Here is an 18,956-nt window from a genome sequence, read left to right as displayed (position 1 = left end):
AGAAGGCGGGGGGGGGGCGGCAGACGGGCTCCCGCGGCCGTGGGAAAGCGCCGCAGGCCCCGGGGAGCGGGAGAGGGGGGATGCGGAGCGGGGAAGTGACCCGGGTGGCGGGGGCAGCCGCTGGTGGGCGGCATTCAGCCCCCCGCCGCGCCCCGCCGCGCCCCACCGCCCCACCAGCTCCCGCGCAGCGCGGGGCGCGGAACGGGGCGCGGAGAGAGGCGAAAGCGGGGAGAGCGGGGAGGGGGAGAGCGGGGAGGGGGGGCACCTCCAAAGGGCCGAGAGGAGCGGCAGCCGCCGGACAAACACGCGGAGAGCGGCGGCGGCGCCGCGGCGGGGAGAGCGGCGGGAGGGGGGCGCCCCGCACCCTCCCGCACCGGCTGCGCGGGGGCGCGCGGGGGCACGTGGGGGGGGGGGGAGCCGCGCGCGCGGGGCGGCGCGGCACGCGGGGCGGGCGCCGACGTCAGGGCGCCGCGCGCATATTGGTGCGGGGGCCCGGCCGCTCGCCAAGGAGCAGAAGGAAGCAAGATGGCGGCGCTGTAGGAGCGGGGAGCGCGGCGCCCGGCTGTGCGTGCTGGATGTCGGCGAGGCGGAGGGACGCGGCTGAGGTCAGGACGGGCTCCCCGCGCCGGCCGCCTGCTCCCCGCGCCCCCAGGGGGTAGCGGGGCCGCGCCGCGCCGCGGGGTGCCGGCGGGCGGTGGGCGCCGCCGCGGCTCCCCCAACATGGCTGGCTGGCTGACAGAGGCCCCGCGGGTCCCGCCGCCCCTTCCCCGCGGAGCCGGCCCCCAACTTTGTCCCCGCGCCTTTGTCTGCGCGGCGGCGGCGGCGGCGGGGACCGGGACGGCGGCGGGAGCGCCCCGCTGCCTTTCAGCCCCGGCCGGCCGGCTCCCGCCGCGGGGGCTGCCCCGCGTTCCCCGCCGCCGCCGCGTCCTGACCGGCGCCGCGCCCCGCGGGGACCGGCTCTCCCCTCCCGCATCGCCGGCTTCCCGGGCCGCCCCGCGCAGAGCCCCGCGGAGCCCGGCCGGGGGTGCGGGGCGGCGGCGGGCTCGGCTTTGTGCCGCTCCTCGGCCCCGGGCGGACACAAAGGCGGACGCGGCCCCGGCGAGAGGGAGAGGCGGGGGGGCTGGCGGCGTTCGGGGAGGACGGTGGGAGGGAAACGAAACCCGGTCCTGGGGGGCGAGGGAGAAGCGGGTGCGGGTGGGGAGAGGGGGGTCGTTGCGAGGCCTTCCTTTTTCTGTGCCGTCTGCCACGCGCGTTTTGTCCGCCTTGCTGAACTGCCGTCGGGGCCGCTTGCACAATGCGGCCGCGGGAAGGGAAGAAAGAAGAAGAGGGGAAAAAAAAAAAATAACTAGTTTCTCGTGCATGTTCCCCTACAATAGTGCTCTCGGCGAGGTCAGGCTGGTTCCCCGCCAGATGACAGGCAAGAGCAACAAGCTCCCCACGCCGGAGCCGGGCGCGGTGTGCTCGCCCGCACCGCGGCATTCACCGGCGCCCAGGGCCCCCCGGCCGGCAGCGGCGGCCCCTTCCGAGCCCCTGGTGAAGGGGAGGCTGTTCGGCTGGCGGTCTGAATCTTGGACACTTAGCGGTCCCTTTTCTGCTAAGTAATTTTCCCTTTCGGAGTGTGAGGCGAAGGGAGAAGCGATGTGGTCTAGCGTGCTTCCATCGAAATGTTGTAACCAAAGATCTCGTCACAAGATTCGCTTTCCATGATGAGCGGCGCGCAAATGAACGTACAGGCTTTGAGCAGAGATCAGCAGCTCAGTTCAGCACCATTTTTTTTTTTTTTTTTCCTATTTTGAATGTGAAGTTTAGGAGTTCCAGAGAGAGGAGATATTGTCCCTAGTGAAAGCAGGTCAGTGGGTGTTGTTTGTCGGCTAATGAGGCCATTCTGTTTGCATGTTAATGGCAGGTTGACTTACTGCAGCAGGGGGTGAGTGTAGTAACATGTATATTCGCTTGTGTATCTGCGTGTGTATTCCACTGTGGCATTTTCTCTGGAGGTGCAAAGCAGGACGTGGTTGCTGAAGACAGTCAACAGGGAGATGTTAATGGTCAAGAGTCATGTAAAAGATCGACTCAGAGTGAGATCTGACTGAGAAAAAGGTGGCAAAACCAACACCGTGGTACATTCAGTGTCCTTTTAAGTCATGCCCTTGGCAGGCATGGGTGGCTGACCCTAGATTACAGATCATTCCTTCTCTTGCGGGAGTTAAACAAATTTGCCTAAGTGCTGTGTGATTAACATATTGGTTCCTTTAACAGTAGCCAGGTGAAATGAGCACATTTCTTTGAGCTCCCAGGGCTGCTGGCCCCTCAACTTGTTAGATTCCCCAGAACTTTTTTTCATTCTTGATGGGCTTTTTTCTTTTCCTGCTCACCTCACAGTTAATTTCTTGCACCCGTCCAAATAAAGGTCAGCTGCTGCAGTTTCTACATAGATTACCATTTGTATATCATCACTAATGGTCCGTGACTGACAGTGGTCAGGTAATAGTTTTTAATAGACAGAAACTGTACTTCTTTCACTTACACACATTGCACTTTCGTTGGTGCTGTCCTTTGACACGTTAGTTCTCAATTGCTAAATTTCTGATTTTTTTTCAAAAGACTCAAATAAAAAGGGATACAAACATCTGATACTACTTTGCTACATCTGTTTTAAGATAGTTTTGTATATTTCTTTTCCAGCTCCCAGATTATATTCTTGTTATTGTACTTAAGTCCATTGTGTCTTGAAAACATTGGTAAATCTAGCAAGACAAGAACTTTTGGTATGCCAGATCTGCTGCTATTAACACTTTGAAAGAATTTAAACTTGTTGAATTTTATCCTACAGAAAAACAATTTGGAACTGATGTAAATAAATCGCTGCTGGGCAATATTTTGCCTCTCTTCCTTAGTGTCAGAAAAGTGTAGTGTGAACCCTGCCACTGAATTCAGAAAACATTTATATCTAGCAACCAGGGTGTGTAGGGAGGAGGAAAAAAGGGAGAGCAAATACATGAAAAATAGTGCTCAGGTGGTGGGACTAAACTGCTATTTGCATGAAATGAAGAACTCTAAAGTAATCTTTCAGTGGAAATAGTTGTTTCATTGTGGGAAGTGACATTAAAAACCTCAGTGAATGCATCCAGGGAACCTCAGAAAGTGGTTTTCTATTGCCCATTTCAGAACTAATTATTAACAAATCTTCAAAAGGAGAAAAAGTTGAACGGGAGACACTGAGGCTCCTGAATTTGCCAAACTATCACTGTCAGTAGTAAGGCTTTTAATGAGGACTTTGGCATTGTGCTGGTTCCTGGCTTTTAGCCAGAGGAAACTGGTATTGTTTTGATACAGTGCGCATGGTCCTAGACTTCGGCGTGTCAACATCGTTTAAGAACACAAAACGTGTGCCTGCTGAGGAGTTATTATGACGGACAGATTTCCAAGGTCTCTTGTTGGCACCAGTGCTGCCTTGGGTAACAGAGCTAGGAGACTGTAAATGTTTTGGTTTCTGTGGGCAGAATGGGGAGACGCTGCAGTTGCTGCTGAAAGGGGGAGAGTTCGGCTGCCGGCTTCTGAAGGGGCAGTTCCTTCTTGCCCAAATGCTTCAGATACTGCTGGGACTCTGTCTCCCATGCGGTTCCTTTAAATACAAGCAACTGCCAGACAGCCCTAAAGAAAAACAAAAAACCCAAAAAAAACCCCAACAAAACCCAGAAGTGATACTTAGGTGTTGAAAAACATGAAGTTTGAGTTGGACTAATGTCACCAACCCTGTTTGCGATTACAGGGAGTGCTTCACTTCTGAGTTACTTGCATAGGCAGTAGAATGGTTTTCTCAAAGTGTGCCTAAGCAGTGATTTTTAAATCCCTTGGACCGTTTCATTACAAGTGGAAGATTGTGTCTGTTTTTTCTACAGGAGCCAAATAAGGTCCTTTTTTAAAAAAAAAAAAAAATGCTCATTTTTCAAGGTGGAATTTCAGATGAGCTGTCAAATTTGGCTTCTCCCAGCGAGTGACCTTTCTACCTTTCTCAACTCGACTGCCACACAGTAGCTCTAAGAGTAGTAGCAGCATCTATAAACCAGCTTCACAATTGGAGCCTGAAAGCGGTGGAACAAAGTTGCCAAGTTTCAAGTGGAGTTGGTGGTTATCTTGGAAACTGTGCTGGAGAACACAACCACAAATGATTTTGCCAAATAATATACAGTATTTATTTAGTCCAGCTCTCTGATTGCTGTTAAGGCAGGCAGCCAGCAGCAGTAAGTGTTGTGACATCATTTGGAAAGGCAGTGTGCTGGTTCTGAAATGGAGTGGGATGTACTATGATTCATTATTTATTAAAAGAAGAAAAAAAAAAAAGGCTGTAGTCTGAACAGAGATAAAGCGTATGACTACATCATGGCTGAAAGCCAAAATGGGAATTATATGAATCAGTCACACTTGCAATATTATTCCAATGCCATACTCCATAAGGCAGTGAATACTCTGTTACTCATTTAACGATGTTCTGCAGGAAAAATATCCATTTGAATACTGAACAAGTAACTAGTAACAAGTTGCCACGGTTAGGTTCTTGTACTTTCAGATCTCACTGCTTGCAGGTTAAATTTACATAGTTTGTCCCAATATCCTAGATAATACAATGCTACAAATGGAAAGTACCATGAGTAATCATCTTAGTCACCCATTGAAAAGAAGTAACTTTTGCCTTAGGGTAGACAACTCTCTTAAAAAATCACCCATTTTCCCAAGGAATTGCTCAGGGGGTGGAGACAGAGGTGGTGAGGTTAAGTAACAAAATTCTGGACCTCCAGCATCAGGTAGACTAATTCCAAGAGCACCTGATGACTGACCCAAAAAGGTTGTTTGGATTAAAATACTGGAAATGTGCCTCACCGTATGTAGCAGGGAGTAACACAAGGAAGGTAGAGAAAAACAGGAAAAACAGCTTTGAGAAATAGGAAGAACAGTTAACTTATTTCACCCACATCTCACGCTGTTCTTGAAATTAAGAGAAGAAATTCCTGCCTTACAAGAGCATCAGAGTGTTCTACCAGGTTTTCATAGTAAAGGATTTTAAAATCTGAGGACAATTTAAAGAAAGTTGCTATGCCTTGAAAAACACTTAAACAAGCCTCCTTGAAAAGATAGACAGGAAGCTAAATCTTTACAGCTTTTAATTGTTTATCTCCATCAGACATCTTCCAGAAAGCTGGATCATCTTAGCAACCTGAATGAAATTCAGGCTGTCCTTCAAGAACTAAAGTTGTCTGTCTGTGGAGGTGTGGATTCCAAGTTGGAGTGTTGTTGCCTTGTAGCATACATATGGCAAAAAAACCCCATTAGAATTATTCTTACAAGTAAATAAAGGCTTGCAGTATTGAGGCTTCAGTTTGACCTACTTCTTGGCGTGTGTGTGTGGGGGGGTTTCCCCTCTTATTAAAAGAAAAATAAAGGCAGCATTTCTATTGCAGTGTGCAAAGGAATACGCTTGTACTATGCTCAAGTTCAGCAAGAACGGAAAATTCGGCATTTGAATCCTAATCAAGTAGAGCCTATGTTTTAAGACAGTTTCAAAGAAGTAGCAAAGTAGTGAGCAGGTGAGTTGTTAGATAGCTAAGACAACCAGGAATAGCTAAGTAACAAGTACTTCTTGGAAGTGTCTTCCATGGGTACAGGGCAGTAGCCTCAGCACTTTATGATTAATTACTATGATGCAATTTAGACAACATGAAATATCTTCATGTGTTCTACAGCATTACCTCTAACCTCAAATATATTCTGTGTGGGTTGCTGGCTAATATTCATATTGGTTTCACCGGGTGTATGCATGGAGGAGGACAAGTTTCTGAGTTTAATTTGAATTTTTCACCAACCTGTAAAGAGGATAGTAACTTCTGCATTCTTTATTCTACAAGAGCTACCTTATCCTTAAACTCATATTTCAATGACTAAAATTTAAGCAGCTTTTCTGCTTGGTCTCCTTCCCAACAGTGCATAAACAGTCTGAGCTTTGTCTTCCAGTGTCCTGGTGTGAGCTACTTTAAGTCACATCGAGTTGGAAAAGGATTTGGCTCCATTGCAGCAATACGCCCGGCTTACCAAGTGGGTAGATGTTTAGGTCAGGAGGATGACTCCATGTGGTTGCACACACGTGGTTAGAGTGTTTACAAACAGTGTCCCAGCATCCTCAGCAGCTGCCTTGATGCAGCCAGCAGGATAGAGTTCTAGGAATGTCCCTGGTCCTCACAGGCAGCAGAGGCAGGGAAAGAAATAAAAAATTGCAGAGTTTAAGAAACGTCTCTAGTTTGGGTTTTGGCTGAGCTTTCTGCATCTGTGTTGCTGTTGTTTCCCCCCACTTGAGTGCAATCTGGGCTGTGTTGACGTATTTGCCTGGAACGGACTGACCCTAAGTGTGAGACAGGCTAAGGGAATTGTTGCAAAGGTTTCAAATTATTTCCCTGCCCCCCTCCCCTTTAAAAAAATAAGGAATTCAATCCCTAACAGCTTTCATGACAAAACAGCTCTTTGCAATACAAGAATCCCACTGTAAATGGTTATATATTTTTTCCTTAATTAGGCATGACTCATTGCCTGATAGAATACTATAACAATTCCCTTTTTAAAGAACAAAAAAGAAATCATGAACCCTACAAACTTTTAAAGTAAAATCAAATAGCTTAAAATCTCTATTACTTAATGAGACATGTTGACACAAAGAGGCAATGCTGTTACAAAAGCTAATACCACTGCAAGGCAAATTTTGGATTTTAATTAGACAAAAGAAGCTTGGTGGAGATTTTTGCATTTACTCAACAAAATAATGCCACCAATCTGTTTTTTGGTTTGTTTGTTTTTTGGGGGGCTGTTTTTTTTGTTGTTTTTTTTTGTTTGTTTGTTTGTTTTGTGGTTTTTTTTGTGGGTTTTTTGTGTGTTGTTGTTGTTTTCTTTAAAAAAAAAAAAAGTGGTGGAATTTATTGGAGTGGTCTAGCTAAGATGGCTTCAGGAAGTGCAGATGAAAATACATTGTAGCTGATCAGATGCACCCAGCTGACAACATGTTTCATGCCCTCCCCTGTGGACTTAAACGAAAGCTGTCAGACAGGTTCTGGGTTCTGTACACACTTGAAGCCTGTGCCACATGTGCACTGTTGGACATTATTAGCAGAGGTTCTGCTCCTCATCCAGAAACATTATTTTCCAGTCCTATGCACTTGGGACATGAAAAGCACGTCGTTTGCTTTACAAAGTGAATCCTAAGAACTGGATTTTTGTAATAGGAAGGAAGCAGTTGGTACAGATGTCTTTTCCATATTCTGGATTTGGCTAGATGAGTCATGAAATTCACCATTATACAACAGAGTATGAAGGCCAGTCCACAGTTCTTGTTATACATAACTTCTTAGATTAGTTGTATGTTCACACTGGTTGCCTCTCTTTTATGTTAATGTTGATTACAATCACTGTATTTTTGTTACTACACTCCAGTGCTTCCTTTCTCACCTGTCTTTGCTTTTTTGAGACACAATTATGTGGGTCACATCCAGAACCATCTTCTGTTTCACTAAGCTCTTCATCCCCTTTCGTTTTTCTTTTCTGACTTCTTTTTGACCCACAATTCTCATTACTCTTGCAGCAGCTGGGTAGCAGAAGGTAGCAAGCAAGAATACAGAATATATGACAAAGGCATTTCTGAGTTTGCACTGACTATTTATTCCTCCTCTTGCCATTTTTAGTGCTGTTCGAGAGATCAAAGGGTAAACGTTAACCCTGGGCCCGATGCTACCAGGAGAGTTTTGCCTTAAACTTCAGTGTCCTTTAATAACTTTCCATATTTGCATGAGAGACAACAACTGTTCACCCCCATTTCACGCTCCTGATGCTTTCTTCATCTTTGTTTAATCTGTTTGTTCTTTCAGTGCTACTTCACTTGTGTTTGAAGTCATATAGTTTGAAGTTATACAATTTTTAGTCATAAACTTTGCAGTTATACAATTTTTATATTTGCTAAAGGACACAAAATTCCTTCAGCTCTTCTGTAAGCAAAAAGTAGAAAAAAAATTGTTGCATATTTCCTCTTGTGTGCAAGTCGCATTACTGTCCTGCTTATGCTAAAATGAGGAAAGTTAGTTGTTGCAGTAAAGCAGGAGTTGCTTCCCTTCTTCTAAAGTTACTAAAGTTCACAGAAGTAAGATATTTCCTTGAATCTTAAAGTGAATGTATAGCATAATAAAATAAATGCAATTTATCCCTGAAAGAGAACATATGAAAGATGGAAAAATACATGGGACTTCCCTTTACCTGGGATTTGGAGAAGAGAGGGTGTGTGTGTGTGTATGTATTACAGACGTTAACATATTTTCTTTTGGAACTACCATATTTTTGTTCCCATTGCACTTATTTGCTTGCTTGTCTGTTTGATCAAGTTTTGTCTGCCTAAAAAGGTCCGAAGTATTATTAAATGATAGCAGTAAAAATCAAAAGCATGATAGCTAAGCAACTGAGAAGAGTCAGATTTTACTCTTATTTTACTCATATAACCAGATTTTTATTTTTTTAAAGAAAACCTATGCTAGTGAGTCTCCAATGCACATACCCAGGAGCAAATGAAAATAATGAAAAGCACTCTTAATATTTATAAACACAAAAAATGCACAAAACAGAAAAAACACAGCCTTTCAGTTCTCTGTTGTTTATATGGTGCTCTCCATACTTTCCACAGAACATTTTTTCTAATTAAGTTTTTACCTGCACTTTTCTGCTTCCCAGTAATCCTTAATGCAGAGGAGCAGCTTTTGTAGGTGTAAGAAAGTAGTAGGAAAAAATAAGAAATGTGCTGATCTACTTTCTGTTTCTCTATTACTACATGTAGTGCCTGGGAAGTAAGAGACCAGTTAGGAAACCAGAGTTTTCTATGTATTTTCCCACTGTGTCTGTGTTGTGCAGGTAACAATACTTGAGGTATAGGTGGCTTTTTTTTCCCCAGTGCTGTCAGCTGACTTGTGATCCTGCAAATCAATGGCAGCCCTCACCATTTTCACAAAGCCCTATTCATTTTCCTTGGGTTCACAGAGCTCTAACAGTCTGCCCATTAAGAGATACTTGCAGGAGTGAGGCACCTAGTCAGTCACACACTTCATAGCAACTGAAAAAAAGAGGAGTATTTGGGGGGGTATTTTTTCTTCTTTGAGCAGGCAAGGAGAGGAAATCGATGGAAAGACTTAGAGGCAGGTATAGAAGCTAGAACTTGATTTTTAAAAACTTCAAAGCAGTTGCAAGTTAACATGTTTTTTTTGCCATAAACTAAAAACACTAGCTGATAGATTGGAAAGACGTTCTGCTTCTGGAAGAGTGAGTCTGTAACTACTTACTGAATAGCTGTTTTTTCTTGAAACTACTGCTACTAGCTGGCTGGATATATTTTGTTGGACAAGCTGGAGCATGAGCCTTCAGGATCATAACTCTGATGCTTCTAAATATAGGGAGAGAGGATAGAGCAAAATTAATTATTGCACGTTAGGAGGCAACTAATATCCCAGCCATGAAACAGAATCCCACTGTGCTTGGGGCTGTACAAACATAAGCCATTTCTGTTTCATTTTTCTATTTAATTCAGTAAAGGAGGCAGACAAAAGGGGGTTGGCAGTGTGCAAGGGGCCAGAGTGTGAGAAACTCCTGTTTATAACGCAAAGCATAGGCAGGCAGCTCCCTTCCAAAAACCTGAATATTTGCAGTAAATAAAGCAAAGCTATTATTGCTACCTGCTGTCGGTGTGTGTTAAGGGGAGTTCCTAAACAGCATTGCTGCAGTCTTTTCCCTAGGGTGCTAATATTAATGAGCAGGCAAAACATGCAAAGAGTAAGAGGGTACAAAATTAATAAGCAATAACTGAGAGCCAAAACACACAGAGATCACACAACCTGTTACAAACCCTGCTGGAGCCATTCATCTCAGTGCCTTTTTTTTTTTTTAAACCCTAAAAGACACACAGGAAAGCTATGGTATAGCTGGGAACTGAACCCATATCTCCTAAGCTCCAGTACTTTACCCATGATACCCTCCTTCCTGCTCATTCCGAGGTTTACAGATAGTTTTCTCTGCTTACTAAGATAACAGAAGTATCAATTTTAAGAAACAGAAACTAGACTCAGAAACAAGTAGCTTTTCACTTTTTTTCAGAAGTTGGTTTTCAGTAGCATTTTCTGTTCATTGACATGTTCTTTTTTTTGCTGCACAAAACCCAGCAGTGCTCACCCAAAACAACCCAGCAGCAAATACGATGCTTATGTTTGTCTCCTGAGTGAAAGGACAGTTTTTTGCATGCTGCTTTGACTGCAGCACTGTTGAAACCGTCCACTCCAAGTGAAAACAGGTGCAGGAAAGGATGTTATCTCAGTTTTACTGGCACTGCAGATGTCTCCATGCATCTCCAAACAAATAAGCAAAATTTCACAATGACCTAATTATAATTAAAAATGATATGTTGTGTCAGTTAATTCCAGTGTGTGAAACTGAGTTGTGTAATGTCAATTCAGTAAGTAGATACTCCAATAACTGCCATTAACCTTCCATACCCTTGGTCCTCCTATTCATTCAGGCAAGGTTTCTGCAAACTGTTCCCATGATCAGCTCCAGCCTACCACACGACTCCTGTTTTGATCTATTTTATCAATTAAAGGTTTGTCAGGGTTCAAGAACCCTCACGCTGATGCCATCCTTGGTAGCACAGTTTAAAGGGAAAAAACAAGAAAACCAACTTTAATTTGTTGTCTGAAGTCTCTGTGCTGGAAATGGGATGCACAGCCCTATGCAGGTGATGCAACCTTAGCAGCAGTCATAGCTTTCTGTGCAAGTCACCTGTTATCTGAATTGGAGATGGTAAATTTTAATGTTGTCTCTCTATGGTCTTCTGGAGTTCCTTTAGTCTGGGCAGTCATAGCTCAGCCTGCCTGGTTTGGTATGTGGTGCATTCAACCGAGAACCTGTTCTAAGTAACTTCAGCACATTCACAGACTCGTGATACAATCCATGATTAAATGCATTTGGAAATAAAATCTGCTGGGTAATTTAGCTCATGTAGCGTTTCTGGATGCTGACAGAGACAGTCGACCATGAAGGACAGATAGATTTTCTCCTGCCATGCTTAGAGATCCGATAACGCTGCAAGCTACTTTGGAAAAAGGTGGAGTGGGAGCATTCAGACTCACTTCCTGTGGTTTCTCCTCTTGCTATGGCAGTTTGGAGGTTCAGCCAGCCGAGCCCCCATGTGGCTGGCACGCACGTGGCCACCCTGTTTACAAACACCTTCCTGGGCATCCCTGAGGTGGTATGGAACAGGTGAGAGGGTGCCAGGCTGCCTGGCCGGGCTCCCTTCCCGTGCCTTGACAGAGCCTCTGGTTTTTACCTGCGGCTGCTCGTGGCAGTGGTGGCCAAAGGCAGGGCCACAATGGGCCAGTGAAGTCTGCGAGCTCGTCTGGGTTTGCTTGTCTTGCGCAGAAGCAGCATTCGGGCCAGCAGTTTAGAGCAAGGTTGTACACAGTGAGTCAAAAATAGAAACTTTATTGCTCGATAGAGTAGCAGCACTGGGGAGCGCTCGCTAGACATACATGCAACAGTGAGGAAGGTACTTTTCTGCTTTCTAGAGATGCTATTAGGGAATTGGGTAACCTTTACGGTAGGGCAGGATTTCAGAAAGCCTGTGGAAATGAATGGGTACTTTTTTTTTTTTTAATTTCCTGTTAATAAACCAGGAACCACTTTTTGTCCAGGTTTAGGAGTTGAGTCTCAATGAAACATTAAGTAGCTTGGAGCAGCTAGTACCTGAAATCACAGTTATGTATCACTTGGAGAAGACTGCCTTGGGTTTGCTTTGTTTTAGCAGGTCATTGGCATACAGCAAGAAAGAGGTTTGAACAGCTGGTGTTGCTGCATTAAATGGCCTCCCATAGCTGAAGCACAAAAAGAACACTTCTTTCCAGCTGCCCAGCTAAAATTGTATTGACTTTTTGCTGTTCTTCTCATGAGTTTAGAGTTCAAGGTCTCATATATCTACTGTACGTTGAGTTCAGATAACAAGATATAAGTGCACAGAGGGAAACAAACAGAAAAGTTCATGTTCTTCAAAGACCAGCATTTTTCTGTACTTGTTCCCCTGTTTTGTTTTGGGGTGTGTACTGTTTATTTTTCTCCTTTTGTTTTACTCTCCCCCTCCAGCTCTCCCTCTGCTGTGTGCACACCCTCTTCCAGCCACCTTTCTGGCTTGCCTGGTTGAGAAGTGCAGACTCAGCAGGGACTGGTAACACTTTAACTCTTTGTCCTACTCTCAGCTCTCCCGGCAAAGGTCAAAGCAAATGAGACTTACAGCTGCACTGGAAACAGAGCTTGTACAGGAGGGAGAGACAGCAACCACAGGCTCTTCCGCACTCCTGCAATCTATCTATCTATTTATTTATTTATTTTTCTTGAAGTGTATAAAGTGTGTGGCCAGGGTGAGATGAAACTTTCCATAGGCTTTGGGTGACTGTATCTGCTAATTTCTTGTTAAGAGGAAATGAAAGCCTTGTGACTTTTGTTTGTACTGGCTGTATCTAGCTTAATGCAACCTCTACTGATAAACAGAAATAATTTAGGAGTTACTTCCTCAAATGTCTGAAACGTAGTCTAAATTTCATCCATGCAAAGCCAGTAGAAAGCTATTACAGACACAAAGTCTGTGTTATCCGTCTTTGAAGTTCTTTTGGAAACTTCGGCGATGTGCCCTTATACAACTCTATTTTTCCTAATAGCCATCATTCTGCATTGTGTTGTAGGACCACGCTGGCTCCAATTTCAGTGACTTAGGGCAGAATTGATTTTTTTATTTTTCTTGAGAACAATTCAGTGCTGCCATTTGCTTACAGCTGAGAGAAGGAACCTGCCTGGACACCCATGGATGTTAGCACGCGTCCACATGTGCCACGTATAGGAAAAAGGTTCCCATTTGCTCTTTAAAGAAGCCGCCATGGGGCTGCGAGAGACGCGTGCCAGCCCGAGTTGGCACTAGTTGGCTTAGTGACATGGACGCTGGCACCAAGGTTTACTTCTCCGCTTGGCGCTCCAGGTCATGCTGGAGTCTCACCACGTGCTTACGCGCACATGGCAGCAGTGTTTACAAACATGACCCCAGAACTCTTACGGGCAGTTATGAAAGAGCCGGCAAATGCCACATCCCGCCCGAGAGGGTGACCTCAATCACCAATGCTGGGAGTGAACAGCAGGGCTCTCGTACCGAACACAGGCTCTGAGAGCACATCAGACATTCGAGGCAGATGATTTTGCTCCCAGACTGTTTTGAAATATCATTGCCACCATGAGAGAGTTTTCCACCGTAAACTAAAAATAGCTACTATTAACTAGCAGGACTGGCGGGTAAGTGATTCAGCAACTCGGGAATAGAAATGACTGTGTTCTTCAGCACTGTAACTCTGTTTCTGTGTTGAACTGACTCAGAAAGTACACAAAATTTTCAAAGAGGGAAGGAACTGCCAAAGCTGCCTTACTTTGGCTAAAAGAAAAGAACCCTGCATGATGGTGTGGTTCCTAATTGATAGTTTCTTTTTTGTTCCTTTATTAACACTTGCACTCATGCACTATTGAATACTTTGTACTCAGGTTGTTATCATCTATTTTGGAAAAAAAATGCCGTATTCCTTTCAAACAACACACCTCCATCTTCAAAATACAAATACCACTGTATAGCTGATACGGTTTTTTGACACAGGCCTTAATAAAAAATTCATAGCTGCAGTGCCCCTTTAGCAAACCAGGCATTGTGTGCTCAACTGTCAAATGTCCACAATCTATCTTTGTACATGTTTTCTAAAAAGTCACTTTCAGATACAGTAGGTGTTGCTTAAGTGTCCCTTCTTTACCCTTGTCATTCTTTAAAGAAGTTTGTATCGTATTGTACACCAAATTACTCTAAATCACTCTACTTCTAGAAGTTAGCAGTTTATTGTAGTATGGAATTACATGGTGAGACAACTTGTTTTTTGACAGATTCTAGCATTCTTGAAGTTTTCTCAGAAATACATGTATATGGAAGACAGAATCAGAGAAAGGAGCGCTAGAGCCTCATTATAAAATGTATATAGCTCTCTAAATGTATATAGCTTTTTCCTGGATACATCATTGTACATCTTCTGGAGTCTTTCTCTAGAAGCCCTGAAGTGCTTTTAAAAACGTTCTGAATCAGAAAGTACTGAGGTTTACAACTACTGGTTTATTAGTATTTATGATGTCTGTGGGCTTTACCAGTACATTTAACAAGTGTAAGTTCTATACAGATACAAAAAATATTTATCTAGTGCATCTTGACTCAGAGAATCTTCTTATTTTACCATTTATGATCTTTTCATACACCATACAAAGAGCTTTTAGTTGTTCAATGAAGAGAATATAAGGAAAGAAATGCTGCTGAAGATGATTTTATTAAATGCATTTAGTTGGGGGCAGGATGGAAGCAAATAATCTAAGATTACCATTGTATGCTACAGGGTGAATACTGCCATTGTGTCAGTTTAGATGAGTATCTCAAAATAAATACAGACTCTGTCATGGGTTTGTCCTCTAGGGAAAGAAGTAATGGAAATCTTGTTTAACAAGTTCAGCAAAAGGCACACCTAAAGTTTAATTATGTCTTCAGATGCATGGGTGCAATTCATACTGAAGAGTTTTACCCAACTACCAGAAAACAGACTTGGGATTTGTGCTTTTTCTTAGAACATACACTGATCAATAATCATGTCAGTGCATGGTGTCAGGAAAAGAATCCCTTGGCATAATAAACAACTATCCCCAGCCATAACCTTCTCTGCCACATGTATGTGTGTGAGAGAGGGCAAGAGATTACTCAGTAATTAATAATTTTCTGCCAATCCCCTTTTCCCCCTACCCCCTCCAAAAGCAAATCTACTAAAACAGCAAGGGGAGATAGAGAAGAGATGAAACAGCACCTGTGGTATTTCCCTGAGGGGTGTTTCATTTATGTCTCTTGGAGCTGGGAATCTTGGATGGGATCTGAATTGTGCTACCAAAATTTGCAGCACTAAATGAGGCAGCAGGAGGATGTACTGGCCCAGGAGGTAGACAGACAGGGACCACATTGTTCCTCTGTCTCTCTTACTCATTGCTTTCTCAGCAGAACACAGTTCCTTAATAGACCAAGTGCTTATTCTTTTTGTGCACAGAGAAGACGGCATACAGAACACCTGCTGGACAATACATGAACTTATGTTAACTGCCCACAGCACTCAAAGGCAAGGTAGGAGCATGCAACAGGCCTGAAAAATACCTGCTCAGCACAAACCACAGGCAGAAGATGTTTCCCATCACCCTACTTAAAAACGAGTCCTGTTAATTTGAGAGTGACAAGAACTACAATGTGTGCCAAAACAGAATAAAAACAATGAAAGGATCAAGGACTATTTTAGATTTTTACAGTACTGGGGAATGTATGGGGGAAATGCCCAGAGATGCTCTTAGGAAGGCAAGAAAATTCCACACTACAGAGTAGGTTTAAAAACAAAACAAAAGTTGTCTGAGCCATGCCAGCAGTGGTTCCATGAGTGTGGACAGAATGGGTGTCTCAAGCATGACAAATATGAAGATCCATGTAAAAGAATGTTGTGCCCCAGTATAACGTTTTTATGTGGAAAACTGGGGTTTGTAAAATGTAGGGGGGAAAAGTGGTCAGCATCTTGCCTTTGTGAGCTCCTTATGACCTGTGAAAATTTGCTTGCACCCTTGTTCAGGAAAGTTTTCATCACAGTATACCTAATGGGGTTTCCTTGTACCAGTGTACAGCAGTGACAAAAATGGAAAAGCTGTATAAAATAGCTATGGAAGAGGCAATTTAATCCATCTTCTCCCAAGCCAGATATATCATAGCTGTCTCTTTTAACAAATACTTGAATAATCTGCTCTAGAAGGCCTCTGATAGTGGAGATTTTGTATTCTTCCAAGTCATCTTGTTTTGATCATGTCTTGCCAAGACTGAGAAGAAAGGTAACTTAACACCTGACAAAGCCACACAAAGAGGACTATAGCTTTTGCAAAAATTGCCTTTTTTCTCAAAAGGGCTGACATCAACTGTTCAGCTTGATATTTGCTCTAACTCTGGGAACTGCTGTTCCTCATTCAGTGTTTGTGCTCATGATTGTTCCTGCCTTTTGAGACATTGTCCTTGTGATACCAATATGAGAAACCTCAGAAGAACTTCACAAAAAGTCAGTGCGTGAAAACAGAGAAGCTGGTGTCATCAAGGAGGCAGAAAGGCATAGTGGGGGAATCTTAAAATAAGTAATTACACATTTTTTGTGAGGGTCTGGTGATCCACTAGACTGCATTTCTTGGACAATGACAGTGTCGGTATTACCTGGGCACAATACTGCTATGCCATGCCTAATGCAAATAATTCTCTCCTGCAGAAGGTCTGGACAATACCATAAACAGCTTAGTGTAGGCACTTGCTTAATGTGGCAGTTAGGAGAAGTGGGAAAAACAGATGCAATAAAATACATAATCTTCATAGTATTTTGTTCAGCTGTAGTGGATGAAGATAGAAGTGTATTTCAGAGAACCCAAAACAATAGAAAATATTTCTCTTGAGCTACAGTGCCAGAGCTGTGTGGTTTTGCCATGGGAAGATCTGAATTCTCCTCCTCTTGTTCCAGTGAAATTTTCAGATGAAATTTGCAAATTATGAGTATTCCCATGTATTCTGACTCCAAATACAACAGCCTGTGCTGGGTCAGAGCCTGCAAATGAGCAGCACAGAATGAGGGAGCAGGAAGTAGAGCAGAGTGAAAATAACACTGGAGGGTGAGATAGATACCATTACTTTAAAGGCAGAGAAGGGCTCTCAGGAGCTTACCTTAGGCTCTCAAGCACACTTTGAAGAAAGAGAGTATTTGAAGGAGTAACAGCCAACATATTTCAAATTGCTGGAAGGAAACAAATACAATTGGATGCGCTTAATCTAGGGACCCTGAAGTCACCACCTGTTGCTGATGCAGGTTCTTTTGTAAATAGCAGGCATTTTTGTGAGTTAGGAGATCTAGGCTCCTGCTCCTTAGGATACAATGTATAGTCTCATAGTTTTTGGCTGTAAGCTGGAGGTTGGCTGAGTGCATTACTGAGTGTTTATACCTTTCTCTAAGGGATCTGCACTTTAGCAGGCTATGATAAAAACAGTCAGCTGTTTACTCCACTGTGGCACTTTTCAGCTGCTGTTGGCTGTTTCTGTGTGTGCTACCTCCTCTAAAGACTTGGCTACAGGACATCTGAGAGTATTTCTACAAAAATAGGGTCAAGAAAGACTGTTATTAGGAGGAACATATACAAAGTGATCACCTACCCTAAAAAGCTATTTTTTTAATTTGTTTTTGCAACACCCAAAAAGTTGTAGTTTATGCCACCAGCAGCTAGTGTGGTCACTTAAACAGTTCTTTCTAAAACGTTGGCATGAACTGTCATCTAAAAAGAGCAAACCAGTGTTGTTTTGGTTGTTGTTTTTTTTTACAGATTAGATTGAAGGAACAAGAAAAAGCTCTCTCCTGTAGTTCTGTCCTTTTGTTTCCAGTTTTAATATTTAATGAACATGTGATATTGTTTTAAGCTAGTCCTGATGCTCTTGTGAAGTTAATATTTAAAGCAGATGGCTGCAGTGCTTTAATAAGATGGTTACTATAGAAACACAGCACTGTGAAAGCAATAGTTTCTCTAGTGCATGGTCTCCTTACTAAACATTTTAAAGACTCTTGATGTACAGGTAGCAGGCCTATAAAGAACTAACCAAGAAATGGAAAACAGTATGCCTGTGTGGAGTATTTACTTCAGCTAAGGTCCACTTAAATCTAGCTGGATAGCAAACGTCACAAGAGAGATAAGCAAAAATATTGATGGAGGAGAGGACTGTGGGCAGGAGGCAGATCCTTTTGGTTATCTTTTTTTTGGAAGGTGAGTTGGACTCAAACATTAATACAAACAAATTTAAAAGCACAAAACACCCACAAACAGTTAGCTAATGCACCCAAATATTTACTTTGCAATCCTCAGTCTTTTTGTTTACTTCATGCTTGCATATCTGAGGTTGCCTATCAACACACTTGTTGCAGCCTAATGCATGGGGAAGAACACATAGTGTACTTGCAGGGATTTGGACTTTTTATTACTGCTTCTAGTTTTCTTTATTATGCCAAAAGTGTTCGAACCTAAAAGTACCTGAATTCCTCTCCATGTGCCAAAAAGTTTTATAGGCTATGACACAGACTTTATAAATCCTTTTAAAATGTTAATTATATATATGAACATGAGTTTGCACTAAATCAGGGTATCCAGGGGTGTAAACGGCAGTCTTTTTGGAAGGGTTTGTGGTTCTCCTCTGCAGAACTGGGCAGGAAAGTGCTGCCTCATCTGCTTGTGTCTCTCCCTCCACTGAATTAAGAAGTAGCCTTCAGCAGTCACAGAGGACAAGTACATGGAGATATTCGTATGTAGAAACTATGAAGCAAAAAATGTTTCAAAGCAAAGGAACCAGATGTAAAGAAAGCACTTGTGAGAAATACCCATCCTTTCATAAAATCTGGGTATCCTGCTGAAACTTGTGGTATAGCTAGCAACAGTGCTGACCTGGACTAAGTTCAGAGGGAATTGGAGACAACCTGGGCATTTTCTTTGCTTCATCCTTTCTCTTGTTTTGCTCTGTTCTCCTAAACTCAGCAGGTGTTTGGTGCTTGCATGTTTTTGCTTCGCTTTACACTTTAAAACACCTAAGCTGGGCAGACCAAGTTGCAGGGTTTTCCTCTCTTATGAAACTGAACACATAATCATTTAAATAAAAAGAAAGAAGGGGAAAAAAAACCTGTGAGAAACACTCAAGTACTAGGATTTTCCTCTGCTCTGAGGCTTAATTTTTTTCATTGGTTCCTGTT

General features: G+C 43.4%; 1 protein-coding gene across 2 annotated transcripts in view; it reads left to right on the top strand.

The window, feature by feature from the left end:
• The first annotated feature begins 535 nt into the window (after positions 1 to 535).
• Positions 536 to 18,956, top strand: part of TET2 (tet methylcytosine dioxygenase 2) — a 70,839-nt gene continuing 52,418 nt past the window's right edge. For both annotated transcript variants that reach the window (XM_051618651.1, XM_051618652.1), the window contains exon 1: positions 536 to 605. In XM_051618651.1, the coding sequence (XP_051474611.1) occupies positions 576 to 605 (30 nt within the window). In that variant the 5' untranslated portion in view covers positions 536 to 575. The remainder of the gene's footprint in view (positions 606 to 18,956) is intronic.

Source organism: Apus apus, chromosome 4 (genome assembly GCF_020740795.1).
Source record: "Apus apus isolate bApuApu2 chromosome 4, bApuApu2.pri.cur, whole genome shotgun sequence".
NCBI lineage: Eukaryota > Metazoa > Chordata > Aves > Apodiformes > Apodidae > Apus > Apus apus.
The sequence above is the reverse complement of the archived record's forward strand: the minus strand, read 5'-3'. Positions and strand labels throughout refer to the sequence as shown.